At 32.7% G+C, this 20,684-nt stretch overlaps 1 protein-coding gene across 7 annotated transcripts in view; it reads right to left on the bottom strand.

The window, feature by feature from the left end:
* GRIA2 (glutamate ionotropic receptor AMPA type subunit 2) overlaps positions 1 to 20,684 on the bottom strand; it is a 174,870-nt gene that overhangs the window by 7,736 nt on the left and 146,450 nt on the right. For all 7 annotated transcript variants that reach the window (XR_007948472.1, XM_051967021.1, XM_051967027.1 and 4 more), the window contains exon 12: positions 19,029 to 19,227. Coding sequence is in view for 6 of the 7 variants with exons in the window: in XM_051967021.1 (XP_051822981.1) it covers positions 19,029 to 19,227 (199 nt within the window). In the remaining variant the exon portion in view is untranslated. The remainder of the gene's footprint in view (positions 1 to 19,028; positions 19,228 to 20,684) is intronic.

Here is a 20,684-nt window from a genome sequence, read left to right as displayed (position 1 = left end):
TAAAGGAGACAGCACACATGTCACTTCATACATTCCAGAGTGGAAAATGAAAATAAACTAGTACTTCATAGTAAGAATTCAAGACATTGGAAAGTTTATTTATTTTTCTATTAGGGTTTTTCCCCTAACCTAAGACCAAAAACATCTAAAGTAATTATCAAGAATCAAGGAAATTGTAGTTGCTTAGCAATTCAGTTATTTTCAACTCTTTGTGACCTCATGAACCATATTGTACACAGGGTTTTCTTGACAAAGATACTAGAATGTTTTGTCATATCCTTCTCCAGCTCATTTTATAGATGAAGAAATTGGGCAAAAGGGGTTAAGTGACTAGCCCAACTAGTAAGTGAATGAGTCCAAATTTGAACTCAGGTCTTCTTGATTCCAGACCCAGTATTCTATCCACTGAGCTATCTAGCTGTCATTCAAGGAAATATTGCAAGAAGATGTTTTTATTTTATGGATGAAATATATAATGTATTTTACCTGTGCATTCAGTTGAAATATATAACTGTGACATAGAACAGGAATGAACATTCCCATTTTACTGATATAGAAAACTGACAGGTGGAAGAGTTAAGTAACTAGCCACCAGATAGTCAAATGATTAGTCTTAGGAAAGAGTGACCAGATTTCGAAATTCAGAACACTTAGAAGTTCAGGTCTATTCTCATTGTTACATTGCCATAAAGTGCTATTACTATTAGTTTCTTTTCATTAATAAGATCAGAATGAACCATCATTGCCATAAAACCAGCTCATATCCTGAGGTACTAACTGATTATTAATTGAATGACTATTGCAGCTATTCAGCCCCACACTTGGATAAGAATACCCTCTACAATACACTTGATAATTGGCAAATTAACTTTTGCCTGAAGATCATCAATGAGAACAATCTAGCAGATAAAATTTTGGAGAGGGAGTAGGGAAGATCTGAATTTAAAACTAATCTCAGAAAGTTTGACCTTGGAAAAGTCACTTAACTGCTATCTGCCTGAGTTTCCTTATCTATTAAAATAGGATAACAGCACTTACTTCTCAGTGTTATTGTGAAAATAAACTGAAGGAATCTTGTGGAGTGTTTTAGATTTTTTTAAGATGTAAAGCATTTAAAAAATATTATTATTATTTCCTAAACCAGCTCATTGTACTTTTGATAGCTTTAATTGCTAGATTTTTTTTTTTTTTTGCCTTATATCAAGGCTAAATTAGCCATTTTGCAACATCCACCTACTATGATTTCTGGTTCTGTATTCTCAATTCAAATGGAACACTTTTAATTATATAATCTCGAAATTATATAATTTTTACATTCTAGAAAATAATTGCACTTAGGATTAAAGATACCTGTTTCTGTTTCACCTAAACTTAGTTTTAGAGTAAATATAGTTATTTATAATAAATTACTATTGAACAAATCCTATTTCTCATTGCTTTTGGTTATAACATCCAGGATTGTATTTTAACAGGCTTAACTAAAATCAATTAAATAAATGATGTGATTAGGAAGAAGATGAATCTACAGTATGATGTGGGACAGGGAATGATTTATATAAGACTTTCAGAACATCATATAATATTCCAGGTCTTTCTCTGCAATGATATTACTAATAAAATAACAATTTTTCATATATCCATAACCCTTTTAAAAGCACTGGCCTCACTATAATTCCCCCTGCTGGACAGTACAAATATCATTATCCCATTTTACAAGGCTGACACTGACTCAGAAAGATTATTGACTGACTTAAATAATTTGTTCATGGTCATTGAGGCCCTATGAAACAGAGCCTGGATAACTAACATTAAATCCAGGGCTCTTTGAAAAATGATCTTTGCTCTTATGCATTATTTAAATATGACTTTTAGACAATGAACTTTGTTGGGACAAGGACTACTAGGGTTCATTGGGCTTTAACTTAGGCTAAGTCTTTTTGTTTCACTATGAATGTTATGATAGACTTAAACAATATTCCTGGAAACCACTATGACCACTATTCTTTGCAGCACCATGCCACAGTGGTCTCAACATCTGACAATATCATACTGAAGGAGGAAAAATCAGTGCAAAACTCTCCCAAACAACTAAAATATATCACCCACCTTTTTGTTTGATATTTGTATTCCTTTTGTTTTCCTAAACTACATCCACACATTAATGGGGTTATAAATATTAATTGCTAAAGATTTGTAGTACAATTAATTGAGGACGCATGGAATCATAAATTTGAATTTAAAAGAATCCAGAGAAGCTATCTAGTCCAAATTTTTCTTTTTACAGATGATGACGATAGACTAAGACAGAGAGACAGATGGGAAAAAACAGAGAAAGGAAAGGGAGAGAGAGAGAGAGAGAGAGAGAGAGCGCTGAAGAAGTTGTTACTTATAAAATATTATGTAGCCAATCAGTATGAGAACTGGAATTCAAACACATATCCTCTGCCTCTAAACTCTATATTCTACACATTACAAAATATTGATTATTTCTTTGTACTAAACTTTCCAGTTTGGATATTATCTTGTGTGTCAAGAACATGTTAATCCACTTGTCTTTACAACTGTCATGAGTAGGAGACAAACTATATGAGGGTCATAATATGAGTAACCTTGAAGATCAGAGAAACATATTCCATATATTAAGAAACAAGGTTTGGAGACAAAGATATTCCAAAATAGGGGAGGATTTCAGCAGGTTGAGTGAAGTATTTACTGGACTGATAGCAGTGTTTAGTATGTTTTTAAGAAAAAGGACACTATTCAGAGCAGTTAACAGGAATGATATATAGCAACCAGTGTATAAGATTCTAGAAACAAGGAGAATGGAGAGATAAGGAGAAATAAAGAATAAAACAGTAAAGGAAATGAATTCCTGAGTATGAAAAAGGAAGGGGAGACATGACTCAAAGATGACTTCAAATGTTTTAACTTGAGGGCCTGGAAAAATATTATGGTTGTTGCCAGAAGCAGGTATCAAAAGAGGAAGCAGATTAGGTGAATGGAGGGTGATGACTTTTCAAAATAATTTTAGACTAAAAAATGTCGAGTGAAAATGATATATCAAATGAAAATATTTATTACATATTTGGAAATAGAAATTTGGGAGTCAGCAAAAAAGTGCTGGTTAAAGTTATGAGAATAGATGAGTTCTCAAAGAGAAACTGTAGAAAAGCAAGTAGAGAATAGATCTGAGACTATAGGAGGAGCAGAAGGATCCAATTTGTTAAATGTATAAGAAACAAATAAATACATTGAAAAAAAAGAATTGTTTTGTCATGGAAACCAAAAAAAATCCATTTCAAAATGGAGTTCTTTTGGTTATATCAAATTATTCAAAGTGGAAAGAGAAAAGAATGGTAAGGAAAACCTTATTAGAATAAATGAAAATGAAATTCCCAGTGATATCAAAGAAAACAATTTCAACAAAGAAGTAGCATGAAATCTAGATTAGTGGTTAAGAAGGTAGTTAGTGAAAAGGTATTAATAGCAGCCAGGATCTACTACTCCATAGTGAAAGGGGTGGGGGAGGGAGGGGAAATAATTATAGATCATAGCAGGGGCAAATGAGCTTCTGTCCAAAAGAGGGGAAATCCAAGGAAAGAGGAAAACCTAAAAAGTTGGAGATATAAAATATAAGTGTAAGAATCAATGCCCATAAGACTCTGCAAGAGTAATATTCAAGAAGTTAACCTTAGAGAAGAATAACATTTATTTTTCTTTTGAATTTAGAGAGAAGAATGAGAGGAGAGGTTTGGAGACAAAGATATTCCAAGATAGGGGAGGAAGAACATATTTATGACAAATTCATTTCCGTGCCTAAGTCATTTCAAGAATGATGCAGTTGAAAGAGTTGGATTTCCTTCTAACCTCTGTGGCTTTGGGCAAGTCACTTATGCCTGCTTAGAATTCTAAAGAGAACTTATATTAGTGGAATGCCCATATTAAAATTCAGTTAAATAGACTACTAAGTATCTAAAATGTTTCCTCTAAATATTACAAGTATGACATTCAGGGAAATTCTGTAGAGATGAGAATAAGGCAGACAAAGAGCACACCTTGGAATTCCTCCAAAGGTATTTAGTTACTAAAATATCAGAAGGATATTGTTACAGGAAGTCCAAAAAAACAGATATCCATTGTTATTATTAAGTGGTTTTCCTAGGATCACATTGTTAGTTGGAGAGCTGGTTCTAGACTCCCGGAATTATATATTCCCTCTAGCCTTAAGAATATAAGCTAAACCACTGAGAAAATAGTAAGTCTATAATAGAAGCAGACTGATAAAAATATTTAAAAAGCAGGCATTTGGCATTAGTCAGGCTTCAATCCAAACTAGCCTATGAAAGACCATGGCCATTCCTTGGCCTATTGCAGCATTTAAATAAACCTGTAATTGGTGACCACATAATTTTTCTAAGGACTGTATCGCCTAGATTTTAGTGAAAAGATTGGGACTTGGGGGAAGCTCTTCTAAGGCGGTCCATCACTAAGGAGCTTCTATATTTATTACCTATAACTCCAATAGGTTGCCATAGTTTAGAGCTCAGGTCTGAGGCTATATTAATTTTATTGCTTTGATGAAAAAGGAGGAATTTTTCTGTTACCAAAGCTATTTTCTATCTCAGTGTCAAGTAATCTTGAAGCATAGCTACTCAAAATTAATGAAACATTTGTTCACAGTTATCAATAACAATATATTTATTATACAGGAAATCCTATTCTGAATTATCTTTTTTAGAAATGACAGCGATATGAAAATTTATATTCTGATCACTTGTATTCTATACAATTATAACTATAATAGATTAAATAAATAAATTCGAAAAGTAGAATTAAAACTACTAAGTAACAATCCCATGCTCTACTCCTTCCAAGTCCAAACTTCTTAGCATGTTATTCAAGACCTTCTAACATTTGGCTCCAAAATACCTTTTACCATTTTCTATCACTCCCCTTCACAGAACTCCAGGAAAATTTGACATGCTCATATTTCCTGCCTCATTCACTTAGTTTATGTTCTCCTCATGTGCCTGGTATGTTCCTGATCATCTGATAAAAATACTGTTTTTATTTAAGCTTCAGTTCAAATACCATTTTCTCTGATACTTCCTATGATCTTTTCCTGTTAGATACAAGTTTTCTCCTTTTCTGAATAGTCATATGATGTGGTTTATTTTTTTTTTTTAACATTATTATAGTTATGGACAACTAGGTAGCATCATGGATAGTGTGCTAGGCCTGAAATAACGAAGACCTGACTTCAAATGGGGCCTCAGACACTTACTAACTATGTGACCCTGGCAACACTTAACCCTGTTTGTCACAAGTCTTCATTTGTTCAATGAATTGGACAAGGAAATGGCAAACTATTCCAGTATCTTCACTAAGAAAACCTCAAATGGGATCACAAAGATTCGAATAAGACTTAAACAGCTGAACAACAACAACATCATAGATAACTTTGTCAAATTTATTTTTATCTCTCTTAGAAAGTAAGATTCTTTTGGACCTTGTTTTAATCTTCACTTGTTTACTCCAAAAGTGGTTATCAAGGTGCTTCATATATAGCAGACACTTAATATTGGTTGCATTAATGAACAAATCAGTCAGTACTTTGAGTGAAGATCATATAAACAGATAGGATAAGAGATTTTTGTGTGCTGTTTACTTTTTTTTTTAAGATTATCACTATAATCGAAAAGGGACTGTTACCTTAGTGTAGAAAAAATGCAACCTGCTTAATACAAAGTTGAAATGAATTAGAACTTCTTTAAAGTATAATTAAATGGAGGGAGGAATTTTTTAAAAAGAATCTATAATAGTAAAAATAACATCACTATAATAATTTTTTCAGTGAAAATAATTTTTCACTATACCTAGTTCTAATCCCTTGCTACATTGAGATTATATTCTAACTTAAAGAATTACTTAATTTGTCTGTATTTTCATAATTTATTCATTCATTATATATGAAATTAATTAATATTAGATTCATTCTCTTACACGTTTAAAAGTGGTGATATAGCAAGCAAATTAATTTCCTTTAAAATGAAAAGCCATTTTTATTACATTCATTTGTAATGGAATTTGGTGGGGAAATATTGATTAAAAACCATTGAATCACAAGTATACTACCTTGATTGAGGACCACTATTATCCAATTTTATTAAGTGCTATCAAGAATAAGATATCTGTGGTTCAGTTTATTTAGTTCCCCTGGTTGACTAACTTACTATTGAACTGTTAGCCAATTTAGAAAAATTCTGTTGGCAAGAGAAATTTCATGATGTTTTCCCCACCAAACTAAAAACAAAAACTAAAATAATGCATTTAATTAAGACAACTACTTAAAAGTGAGAAAAAGATCATTTTCAAGGACATTTTCCTCCCCAAAAGTTCTAATTTCTATAACTATATTTTAGAAGTGCTGAAAATGAAATGATACCATATAACCACAGATCATAAATTTGAAGAAGCTAAAAGGCTTCTGCAAATATTATCTTATTAGCCTTAGAATGGTTTAGCAAAAAAATTATAGACATAAATCTGTCTACTTTAAAAATGTGTATAAACTAAGGCTGAGGTTATAAAGTGTCTTGTTAAAAAAAAAATCACCATCTAATAATTGAACCAAAGGATGATCATTGGAATTTTTGGTTTGACTAAATCATCTTGGCATTTTTAAATTTCTGTGACTGCTGCTATAGGGAGAAATTTTGAATCAGTACTGTATCTTCTATACATGAACATTTGCTGTGTATGGCTTTTTTCTTGGCTAGCTATGTATTTAAGCTACTCCTAATTTTATTTCTCTTTTCCCTTTCTAATATAATATTACAAAGGTATCATACTGGAAACTTGGCTCACACATACACAATTTGTTGCATTTATTTGTCCAGAGAGATATAGAGACAAAGAAAGAAAAAAAAAGAGAGGTAAATATGAATAATGATAATATGAACTAATATTCTAGAATGAAAAATTAAAGTCTTGACTTGTCTTTTGGGGTCATTCTCTTTTAATATAAAATTATTTGATAAACCAGAACATATTGTTCAGCTCTCATTACATTTTTATGAGTAAAATTTAAGACATTTCGATAGATGGGTCAATTCAATTTATTAAACATTTGTTAATCAATTATTACATGCATTAGGTCCTAGGGACCATAGGGCATAATGGCTAGAGAATTGGAATTGGAATCAGTAAGACTAACTACTATTTCTGGTGTGTTCTATGGGCAAGTTATTTAACTTCTCAGTGACTCAAACATCTCTCTAAAACTGAGATAAGAAACCAATCTGCCTCAGTAGAAGGAGCTTCCATAGAAGGAGGTCCTGACACAGCTTAAATAATAGAACTAGACCACCACCACCATTACTCACTCAAAAAAGGAAAGGCACTACGATGGGTTCTGGTGATATAAATATGCATAAACGCAGTGCCTAGTCTCACAGGATTTATAATCAAATGGAGATATATGTATGTCTATGCATGTAATGCATATACATACACAAAAATAATTATGAAAGCACCAAATAGTGAGACTGGGAGTGATGCACATACCTAGATTACTATGGGCTATGTGCAAAGAAGTATTGCAGGTATAGATGATGTTTTATGAGAAATGTGAAGAAAAAGAAATTCTTGTCAAATGGATGAAAGAAGATTAAAAAAATATTCAAATATGATATGATATTTGAGTCATTTCTCAGAGGAAGGGGACAACTTCTTAAGTTAGCAGTGTAATCTTTTAGGGAATAAAAGAAAATGTGAGAAAAAGCAATGAAAAGGCAATGGGCAAGGGATTGCTGGAATGCTGACTGGGATGCACAATTTCTACTTCTCTGCAATTGACATAAAAGGGGAGTGGCTTAAATAAAGCTGGACTGATAAATGGTTGCTAGATTATAAAAGGGAAAGTCTTGATCCCATCACATTGACTACAAAGAAGTCAGTATCTTGGAAGTCAAAAGGAGATTAGATATTAAAAAGAAAAACTGTTCACCAGTATAAAATCCTAAGGAAGAGGGAAGAAAGGATAAGAACCAAAATCAAATACAAATGAATAGATTTATCCTTAAAAGAATGAGAAAAGGAATCTATATTAGAAGGCATAGAGAAATGAGTTGATGTCTGTGAGGAATCGGGGGAGGAGTAGATTTGATGATGTAGAATTGTTAGGTAGATTTGGAAATACCTGAACAATGACACAATGTCATACGTTAAACAATGTATAATATTAATAGGAAAAGTATATTCTTAAATCTTTCCTATGGCACAAAGCTGCAAGGTTTAGCTTGAATGCAAGTTTCAAAATCCAAATTCATTTTGGTATGTTGGAAATAAAGGCAAAAACAAAGATCAATGTTTCATTTAAATTTTTAAAAAAGAATGAAATTCATTAGTGTAGGATGACTATATTACAATTTATATTGTTGTATTTTTATTAATTACAATGTTCAAAAGCTCAGGTCACATCCATAGAATTCAGTCCTAAGAACCACATTATCATTGGGAAAATTCAGTCCTAAGAACCACACTATCATTGGGAAAGCTTTTCTTTGCAGATGGCAGTATTGGGACTATAAGTAAAAATTACAGGGATACATGGAGCAATGCACTATCAATTAGAGTTTACCAAGAAGGTAACAGCATGTAAAGTAGCAAGCTGTCCATTACAAAAAGCATTCATGCAGAGAAGGAATGAATGTTCTATTAAGGAGTTGATAAGGACAGTATCTGCATAGGGATGGATGGAAACCATGACCTCTAAATTCCTCTTTTAATTCAGTTTCTGTGATTTTTATGTTAACAGACAATGCCCTTTAGATAATGTGGGCAGGACACTCAAACTCAGCTTTTTTTTAAGAGTAAGACTACTACATATGGCTGCAGAAGAAATGTTATCCAAGCAAAACTGATTTGGTTAGCAATCAATATGCCTTGATTAAAAAGACTGGAAATCTGTTTGGTTGCAGCTGAGTATATTTTAAAGGGAACAAGGCTGCTAATGACACAATGGGGAACTTTAAGAGACCACCTGCATAGCTTCCTGGTGTAGCCACAATTTGCCTTAGATACTTGACATATCTAATTTCTGAGTCATGAAGTTATGTTTTAATATTCCATAGGAATAAAAAATAGGGGAAGAAATGCAAGATAGCATAGGGCTTAAATTTGAAAGAGTTTTAAGATCAAGGACAGGATAGTGAATAATGTGTAAACTTGGAAGTTGAAAGGCAAGGAAAAAAGTAGGAGAAAGAAAAGAGTAAATATAAAAATGTCACCTGCAAAAAGTGAATTTTCCTGCTCCAGCTTTTTTATATTTTCCCTCACTTTTGAGAGATAGGAGTGGCTATAAGGTTGTTCCTAAAGTCAACATAATATTAGTCCAAAAGCTTTCCCCTTACCATTAAATATATGACCTCTATAGACTCTTCTTGTTTCCTAATAGAACTAATTCCTTAAAGACATTGATTTAAAGCTTTAAGTTTAATGGAACTGGTCAGAAGAGTTTTACCACTGACTGTCTTTCATGAAACAAATTGGTGGCTTATCTGACTTCCATTTCTTCAAAAAAATATGTTGTTATATGTTAAAATATGTTATTAATGAAACTTAAGCTTTCATTAACTTTTTTAACAAGTATTTTATGTAATATATTCATACTAATCTTGGACCCAAGTAAATGTTCAAGTATTATTTTCATATAAATTGTTGTATAGTCATCCTACATTCATGAATTTCATTCTTTTGTTTTTATGACACATTCATAAATATATATCATGGTAAAACCAGGAGAGATGATTTAGAGCATTAGAATACAATGAAAATGTATATGATTTTTGTAAATATTTTTCATTTTTTCTATAGAATAATTTATTAAGAATATTCAATATTTCAATATGTAATATACTGGCTACAGTTAAAATACAGACTATCTGCCCATTCTGCTTCTCTATGAGATCTTTGGAACCAAAGCACTACCTGCATACATTTTGCTTTTATTTAGTTGAGGTTTTTCAGTTCATTCAGTGTTTTCTTTTTATTGCTACATTTGCACTCTAATTGATAACTTTATAGGACAACAGGAATATAAATTCTTTGGGGGCAACAAACAATGAACATATACAATGCCCTCACTATGTGCCACACACTGTGCCAAGTGTTGGGGTTAGAAGCATAAAGAATGAAATAATCCCTATGGCAGAGTAATTTACATTCTAAGGGGAGAAGTAACAACACATTGATACATGCATCATAAATATAAAATAAATGAATGAAAATACAAATAAAGTAATTTAATACAAGATAGTTTGGGAGAGATGGTACTAGCAATTAGGAGAAGGGAAATCACAAAAGACTTAATGTAGAAGATGGTGCTTGCTCTACATTTTAAAGAAAGAGAAGAACTCCATCTCAGTTTGGTGAGGAAAGAGTGCATACCTGACAAGTAGTCAATGCAAAGTCATAGATCTTCAAACAAAATTACACATGAGGAACAGAAGCAACTTTGTTAGGTCAAAGAGGATAAGAAATGGAGTAATTTTCAGTGACAAGTGGAATAATTTTCAATGAGACTGGATAGTAGTTTGAGGGTGTATTATGCAAGATTTAAAAAGGTAAAAAGATAAATATATATGTGTGTATATATATATACACACACATATATATATATTATCTTAAATGCTATCACTTAAATGCTTAAATCACTAGAGCTGAGGGAGTCACTTGGTCAGATCTGCATTTAAACAAGACAATTTTGAGAACATTGAGTGAGATGGTATGCAGGGGAGAGAGATTGAGACATGGCAATTAATTAAGAAGTAGTTGCAATTACCTAGGAGAGAGGTGATAGAGAGTTTGGATTAAAATAGTAGATTTGCAAAGGAGAAGAAGGGGTCCTATAGCAGAGATATAAAGATTAAAAACTTCAATATTTGGCAACTGATTTGATATGCCAAGTGAGAGAAGCAAAGTCTAAATAATGTTAAGATTATGAAACTAACATTCTGAGAAGGTGGTATCTCTTGGAAAAGAAATAATAAAATTTGGAAGAAAGGAAGGTTTTTGGGGGAGATACATGTTGGATGGAGTTCAGTTTTGGGTACTTCTCAACCATGACAGCAATACACATTTGTACTTGTCCAAACTTCTTAGGGTTGGAGAATGTTGAAAAATAAATGCTCATTGTTCATTTTCAGGTAGAAATTAACAATCAATTTCACCAGCCAGTTTGCTTTTGGCAATAAATAAAGTGGCATTCAAGCAAAATTATTCTCCAGAGGAGTGTTCTTTAAGCTACTTAGCAATAACTTTTTATTCAACCTGACACTGTTCAGGTGAAGCTAATACAAATGCTTTTAGTCATTATTCACAGTTAGTAGCGATTCAGCACCTAACCTTTTAAAATGACTATACAAGCTTTTGAAGAAAATCTGAAATTACTATTTCACCTTTCTTCTGAGCTCTGGAATTGAGGCTATTACCATGGCAACTGTTGTGACAAAAATGGGTAGAGACAGGCAGCACTTAAAGCAGATGATTTCAGCTTTTTTTAAATTGAGCACCAAACTACCTAAAGATCCTGTGTATCTCCAATCAGATACCCATCTCCTTCAAAACATCATAAACATGGGGATTAAAAGATGCTTTTGAGAGTACAGAAAATCCTCAAATCTTTCTCTATTAGTTTTATCTGTGCTCTGAGGATAACCATTCTTAGGAGATAATGATGGACAAAAGCCCATCTCTTTGAAGCTTTCTAACAGGAGTTTGAGGCCACTGCAACTGTGGTAGAGCCAAATTCTAAAGAGAATGGCTGAGGTTCAAAGTTGAATTTAGACTTAGAGCTGTTAGAGATTACTTCTCCAAACTCCTCATTTTGCAAATGAGGAAACGATGACTTGTAAAAGTTATGATTTGCCTGTGATCACAGAACTAGTAAATGTCAAGGATGATATATGAATCTGGGTTTTCCTGACTCCAAGGCAAAAAAAGAAATGTAGGTATTCTGCTGAACATTCATGAAGGATGATCAACACTCCCCACCACCTAATACTCTCCCTAGCCAACCAGTTAAAGGGAGGACCTATGCTTCCATAAATTGCATTTGGAAAGAAGACAGGGCATTGTACTAATTGGGATCATAAAATGTGAATTGTGCTGGAGAAGATATTCACAGTCCCTTGTTCAAAAAGGAGATCAAATCAATTTAGGTGGTCAGAAAATGAAAAGAAGGGATTCATTGGAAAAGTCCCAAATGTTGGCACAGATTAAAGTCAAAAAGAAAAGAGAGAGAGGATGGCAGAAGATGAAATGGATAGATAGTATTATGGAAACAACAAACATGAAGTTGGACAGACTTAAAGAGACAGTGGAAGATAGGTCTTTGTGTATTATGGTCCTGAATGACCGAACAACAACAAAATGAGAAATTTTTGCTCCTGAGGCAAGTCTCAGTGCACTTGCACCAATGAAAGTGTAACATCATGTAGGTGGGGTAAGAAGGAGGAAGGAAAGGCACATCAGTATCCTCTAACTGCTTCCTCTTCAAGTGTGTTTTTGCTCATTAGGTTCTAAGTCCCAACCTGTCTATAACAAAGAACTACAAATTTCATCATTTGCATTCCCTGGACAAAACTCTGGTTTCCTACTCCTGCTGTCCTAATTTTAACTGGGAAAAACAAGATACTTTCCCAGAATTTTGCAAGTTGCCAGAGGGTAGACTCTTCATAGTTACACTGAGGAGCTGTAAGTTACACCCAATCATATTTTTTTCTGAAATAGCTTTAGCTCACAATGCACAGGATACAACATGGCCTTTTACTTATTCATTTCCTCTTCTATTCATCAGTATGTAGTCAAGAGGTTCAGCCATCATGCAGATGGTTATGGATGAGCAAGCTCATATGCATGCAGTGAAAAACAGTGATATGAGTGAAATTTTTCTTCATTTATTTTTAAAATTTTTGCAACCAGGTTGTAAGAAGACAAAAATAGTGAAAATGAGCATCTGGAATCTATAGAACTTTGCCTTCCCTTGCTGTAGAAATTGTCAGAGGTCTACTGAAATCACCAAAGAAACATATTTGTAATATCCTGAAACAATGGGACCAAATTATCTTTTCATCTGTTAATACTAACTTTCTCTTCTTTATAATTGTTCTCTATTTTATGAATCAGAAAGTAGAATTAAGAGGTCAGAAGGGAAAAAAGCAAAAATTTTTTAAAAAATCATTTTACCGTATCCTAAGATAAAGTGGATAAACCTGAAAATCTCTAACTGTACCAAATGTTATTTTCTCAAGACCTTCACAAACTCAACCACACAATCAAATTTCGGATTAGACAGGTAAGCTAACTACAACATATAGGGCAAATGAGGGGAAAAAAATAAGAGTAAACTTGATAATTCTATGTATAAAATATAATTGATAGCATATCAAATCATTTGGAACATATACTCATGGTTGAAAAAAATGCAAGAGCATGATTTCAAAGGAATAAAAATTATAAACAACCCAACCAAAATAGGCTCAAGGGCTTAGGATTGAGAAGTTGCATAAAACATACCATCAAAGACATACAGCAATATCCATACTATGACTTGAAGAGGAAGTGTTGTAGTAGAAAGACCAGTAGATTAGGCATCTGAGAATCTAAAAGTGAATTCTGGCTTTGTTACTTTTTGTGGGACTTGAACAACACTCCATCTCTCTGGGCCTCAGTTTCCCTAAGAGAGGATTTCTTCATTATAAGGAGATTGGACATAGTGTTTTCTAAGGTCTTTTTTAAGTATTAAAGCCTAATGATTACACTAACTGTTGTTATAGTTATAACAATAATCATCATTATTATCATTATAAAAATAATGATAATAATGATGATTATTATAAGCACTTTGGTCACACAGTAGATTGAGTATTCTTGGAGTCAGGAAGACTTGAGTTCAAACATTTACTAATTATGTGATCCTGGCAAGTCACTGAGAAAAATGAAGATGAAAATAGTACCTACCACCAGATTGTTGTGTGAATAAAATGATTTATTAGCAAAGTACTGTTGCAAGCTCTAAAATGATATATAAATTCTAGTAATAGTAAAAAATTAACAATAACAATAGTTTTATTTTGCATGCTACTTTATTGCTTCAAAGTACAATATCTACATTAATACTTGTGATCTTCACCACAACACTGTGGTAAAGGGAAGACAAATTTTCAGATTCCCATTTTATAGGTTAAGAAGTTGAGACTGAGATTTGTAAAGTAGTTCACCTATAGTTATAAAGTAAGTGGGAGTGGAAGAAATCTAGCACAGGTTCCTGTTTCGCTTTATAGACCTCTTTACACTACATTGCCATATCACGCATCGCAATGAAAGAAACTTGTTTCAAAGGAATTTTACTGTTTTAAGAGGTCTATGAATCTATGCATATATATATATATATAATGTATATAGGTCCTCTAGAAACATCCAGGAAAACATCCTAGATGTTTCAATTTTTGTCCTATTTTATTGAGAAAAGAAATTGCTAAGATGTGCAATACCCAAAATAGCAGTTTATAATTGAAAGCCTAATTCTCTCTTAATTATAGGTATGCTACAGTGCCGCTATAATTAGTGGAGATCAGCAGATCTGAAATGAGTCAGACTCTATCATTTTCTGACTCCCTAAGGAAATGATGGAACTTTAGGAACAGAGAACCTTTGGAAATGAAGATGCAGACTCTGCCTTTTCAATATCACTACAGTGACAGGCTCACCATCCACTTGCATTATTCCATCTCTGGCTGGAAAAAGAAAATGTGGTGTTCGTATGCTGATAAACTCTTAAATAAAGACAACTATATTGATGCGATACCCTATTTCTACAAGTAGATTTTGAGGCTAGTACCCTTTCATTACTTTCCTCAATCAGTAATAGTGTGTAGTGCTCATTTCTAAATTCTCTGCCTAAGAATCTGAAAGTGCAGATTTCAACTCAGTAATTTAATGTGACATTTGTAAGAGAAGGGAACACAAAATATTAGGCAAATTCTTTTTCTTATATTTTATGGAAACATTTTTTCTCTTCTAATGAAAGGTACCAATTTATAAGACAGCACAATTAAAATTTAGAAGACAGAACTGGGTTCTACTTTCAAGTGTGCTAGTTGAGTTCTGCCTGACCTTAAATCTATTATTTACCATTCCTGAACAGCGCTCTCAGTAACCTCCCCTTTAGAATGTATAATATTATAACTATAACTGATATATATATATATATATATATATATACTTTAAAACATTTTAAACACTTTAAAATTTTATAAAATACCTTTTATATTATTTTATTTGAGCCTTAGGGCAAACCTTGAGATTTATGTTATTATTCTCCCCATTTTATAGATTGAGGAAAAGTATATTCAGAGAGATTCAATGTCTTATCCAGGGACACATAAGTAGCATCCATATGAGATTTGATTCCAAACCTGCTATACCATGTTGCCTAATGTTTTAAATTGGTGCATACATTAATTTCCCATCTTGGTGCAACCTTAACATTAACATTTATAGTTTTTGATATGAGTGAAGTTGGGAAGGTGACATAGTAAGAATTGTATAATTAGGAAGTAACTTGCTTTCTAGGATCTAGAAAATATATGGACAAGGAAGTAAAATGTAGACCTACTCACCTGATGGAAAATAATAGATGGAAAAAAAGCCTGTGTGTGTGTGTGTGTGTGTGTGTGTGTGTGTGTGTGTGTTTAAATAGCAGATGGGAAATTTTTATTCTCTGTATAATTAGCAGTTATGGGTCTGTTCACAAGCTGGCAGAAAGACAGAGAACATAGAGTTGCCCCTTCAGTTCTGTCTTCAACCCACTCAAACCATTTATTCACTAGTTCCCTAATGAACCACCTGCCCATATATACAACCCAACCACTGCTTAACCACTTATCAGTCCCTTTAGGATCCAAGGATTCACAGATGATAGGAGAGAGAGGAGATCTAGGCATCCTTGTCTACCATCTGGGGCTTTTTAATCCCTACCAACTCCATAGTATTACAATAGTCAAGGATGGACTTTACCTGGTTTATTAATATCAATTATTCCATAACATTGATTAAATGTCTTTACCTTATTTGAAAAATCTTATGCTGCATGCATTTCTCAGTTAAAAGCAGTATTTTTCATAAAAATTTTTACTATATGTAAGTTATTGTCTTTAACATTTTTCTGCACAATAACAAAGAGGCCACAAGAAAAAGCTTCTGGAAGTATGAACTTTGTTCATCAATTGTATTTTAGTGATACACACGCATACACACATATATATCCTTTGTATTTTCATGTATTTTATTTTATGCATTTAAACACATTATTCAGAAGAGTCTATCAGCTTCATTGTCAAATACGCACAAATGGACACAAAACAGGTTAAGAATCCCTGATCTAGTGCAACACACACACACACACACATATATACATAGATGTGTATGTATATATACTAGATTACTAGATCAGGGATTCTTTTATATTATTTGACAGTAAAGTTGATGAACTCCTCTGAGTAATGCTAAATTACAAAAGAAATCAATTTTGTCAATATAGGATTTCAAGTTCACAGATGAGCCAAGGTGAAATATAACAAATATGCAGATGAGTAATTCTGAAGTTCTCTTCAGGAAGGAAAGAAAAGAACACAATCAGCAAGGGTAGTAAAACAAGACTTTCTAGAGGAGCCTTCATTGAAAAGCCTAAGCTGAGCCTTCAATGAAAACAAGGATGTTGAGTGAAGTGAGGAAGATAGAGATGGACAGTCTTGAATTAATAAAATGATGTGGGAAATGAAACGAGGAGAAGGAGGACAACTTGTAAGCAACTTTGGCTGAAATAGAAAGTGAAAAGATCTAGAAAGAATAAGTAGGATAAAATGAGGAAGATAAGACTTGAAGCTTCCTATATAGAAGTCCCATCCCCATCCAGGAAGTCACAGAACCGCTAGAGGATCTATAAGAACTTCTAATTACTAAATTCTGAATTGGTGATTAAGGATTGAACAATATTGGACTTCACTAGTTCATGTGCCTAATACCTCCTCCTTATATCAAAGTGTAAGAGTATCACAACCACATAATCCATTTCTGAAGCACATTTGTCATCCACTAATAATTTCTCCAGATCTTCATTATACTCTGGATCATCCACAAAAAAAGACTAATGTGACCCAGAACAAGGAGAGAGAGCAGAGGGTTACAGCCAGTAGTATATTCTGCCTGTGATTCTTTGGAGAAGGTTCATCACCTTCCCTGGTACAAACAAATCCCAAATCTGTGAGGATTATTGAATACTAAACTATTTGATTCACATGGCCAAGAAATTAAGGATATGGATCTTTGTATTCATTCCTAACTAAAGCTTCCCTGAAATCTTCCAGCTTGAGCCAATACTTTCTGCCAACAGTACAGACAGTGCTAACTATGAGAAATGCTAGCATGCTCTTAAAATCCTAATTTCTTAGAAAAATAGGATTATTTCTATAAGCATTAAAATCTTATTTTTAAAGAAACAGATGTACACCACTATGCCATTCCCCTTTCAAAAAGATTGCTGTAGAGCTAATTGCTTTTATAACCAGAATCACAAGAGAGATAATGACTAAATCTTTGATTTTATTGGAATAGGGAACTCCCATTTACAAATAACCCATCTTTTAATGAAAGTCAATAACTTCTTTATAACTTATAGTCTTACAGAGCAGATTAGAACCCTGAATAACTAAAGGACTTGCTTCAGGCCACACAGAGGCAGGATGTTTCCAAACCTAACTCTTCTTGACTTCAAAACCAGCTCTTTGTGTCATGTCATACTGCTTCTCAAAATCATAAAATAAGCACATTATGATATAAGCCATTTAGAGTTCTTGTCAATACTCCCCTACAATCCACTTTTTCATTGATAACAATATATAGTATAATAATCAGAGTTAGAATTAATTTGCAGCCAAAGGCTATCAGAATATTTTTTAAAGTGGGCTTGTTTGTGTGATTTAGACACATAAAAATAAAATACTGAGAACCTTAACCTCTCTATCATACTCAAGCCAGGGTCTTCTATCCTTCTCTGAGCTCATTATGATATCTCTAACCACAAATGTTTGAAGAGAATTTTAGTAGGGAGTTGTAGTAGTGGTACACAAGATATGTACCAGACATGATTTTAACTAGTCATGCTGCCTACATGACTAGTAAAATTATTTATTGAACTTAGCAGAGGACTAACATGATTTAGACGTAAACATAACAAAAATGTGTCCTGGATTTTAGGTATTTGTTCAGTCTTGGCTTAATTAAGAGATAGATTAATCAGTTCTCCTCTACGACTTAATTGAAAGAACTAACATGTGACAAAAGTAGTTGTAGCAAATTAAATTTGAAACATTAGTTCTTTAGTGTCTCTTCATACAGAAACAGAAATGGAATAATATCAATCAGAGCAGGAGAAATATTCTTGTGATACCATGCATGTTAGGTGGATTATAACTCTACTATCCATTTTTGATCTTGTACTTTGTTAAGACCAATATAATTTTTCTTTTGGAGCCCTGGAATTGCAAGCTCCTTATTATTATGGAGTTAATATTTGATTCAGACTCAAGATTATCAACAGAAATGAATTAGAATAAGTTTCTCAACTTTAAATGGTGCCTCCTAAAACCATTCCTTATGATTTAGCCAACCCAAAGATTGAGACACCTACTTCAGGAGGAAACATGATTTTGTTTAAAAAAAAAAAAAGATAACTAAGAAAATACATGAATTTCAGCATTTCTTGTTTCAAATCTGTTCCAGCCAAAATAAAGAGACTCCCTCAGGCTACTTCAAATGTGATACACAACTATATATTTGTAGCACAGCTGTTATCAATTACCTTTTTACAACAACCTTTTAACAGATGAAAAGGGGATGGGAGAATCCAAGATTAGGATAATTAAGAATTTCGAACCAACATAAGAAGTTATAAAATAATAACTTACCCTAAAAAATTCTTTTGTGGAGCCAGAATCTAATGTTCCATAAGCAATTTCTGTTTGCTTAGAAAGATCCTCAGCACTTTCAATGGGAGATACCATCCTCTCTACCGTCAGGAAGGCAGCTAAATTAGCCGTGTAGGATGAGATTATGATGAGGGTAAAGAACCACCATACACCTCCAACAATGCGCCCAGACAGGGATCTAATAACAAGTATGAGATGGATTTGTAAAAATGAAATGATTGTCCTAAGAGAAAAACAAGTCATCAATGTTATGCAAATACTGAATTATAATACCAGCAATTGTCAGATCACCCTTTTTTTTTGTATCTCTACTTGACAATGAAACCAGAAATTGTAAGATTTTGAGAGATGGGAAATAAACAGCTCAATGAGTTTTTCTGAGAATAGCAAACACAAGCAGATTTTAGACAGGTTTTTTTTTTTTTTTTTGCAAGGTGATAGTGTCCAAATTCTTCGGCATTGTAAGATCCTGAAAAGAAGCTTTTCAAATACTTTGTCAAGTGAATACACCAAATGTTGATATTTTCTTGTTCAAATGTCTATGTACATTTCAAAGAAATATGGGAGAATCACAAACAGAAAAATTCAGATCAAAACCAAAAATAAAATCAGTTAACATACATACAAATTGAAACGCAATCTCTTATGAATTCAACCTGTCTTTCTTTTGAAAACAGGGAAAGAATAGGATCAGTCAGTCAAGTCAATCAAGCAGCCCTTCATCTAACTGAGAGTAGTACCATTTGACCGAAGTGTACACTTCTTCAGTTGCTAGAAGAATATTCCCAACTGCCAAGCTCCAAAGTACTTTGTGAAATGTAGCCACTGAATACAATATGAGATAGGAAATGAAGGTAATTTGTTATTACAAACAAAGTTATTTTAAAAAATGTAAATCCTATGTAGTATCTGATACTTTAATTCAGCAGATAAGTGGCTCTGAGTATTTTTTTTTTTTTTTTGGTACTTCCTGCATAAGAAAAAAGAAAACAGAAAATTCAAGGAAAACAGATTTGACATATGCAAGAGTTTGCCAGAAAAAAAAATCATTTTAAACCATAAAAAAACTAATATTGCTTTGACAATAAAACAATTCTTAATAATGCAATAAGGCATTTTAAAATTCTAATAAGAAATCTCCTCGATTTGAAAAAGGTTTATACAACGATTGCAGCATATTTCAAAAATAAGCAAAATAAATTAGGCAGAAATATGAATAAATTTGAGGTAGTAGTATCCCTTAATTATAGATATAGCAACTCTTCATTCTTTTTAGGAACTTTGTTTTTTTTTTTTTTTTTTTTTTTTTTTTTCCAAAAAATTAAGCCACTCTGAATCTTTTTTCAGTTTTAATTTGAAGATCTTTAAAAATGCAAGAAATCAGGGGTAGATTCTTCAAAATATCACTCTTTAACCTCCTTTGTGGAAAAATATACAAAGGACACATTCCTATTAGATTAAATCCCTTAGTGAGAATACTTGCAAATAATCAGTGATTTTATAAGATAAATTATAAGAATGGGATCTGAAAGGAAAGAAAAAATATATAACAATACATGGTGGGTGGGAGGAATCAAAAAGAAAAAAGAAAAAAGAAAATTACCCAGAAGTAATCACAAATTACTTTTATGATTA

This window comes from Antechinus flavipes, chromosome 6 (assembly GCF_016432865.1).
Source record: "Antechinus flavipes isolate AdamAnt ecotype Samford, QLD, Australia chromosome 6, AdamAnt_v2, whole genome shotgun sequence".
NCBI lineage: Eukaryota > Metazoa > Chordata > Mammalia > Dasyuromorphia > Dasyuridae > Antechinus > Antechinus flavipes.
This window is presented reverse-complemented; position numbering and strand designations above follow the sequence as displayed.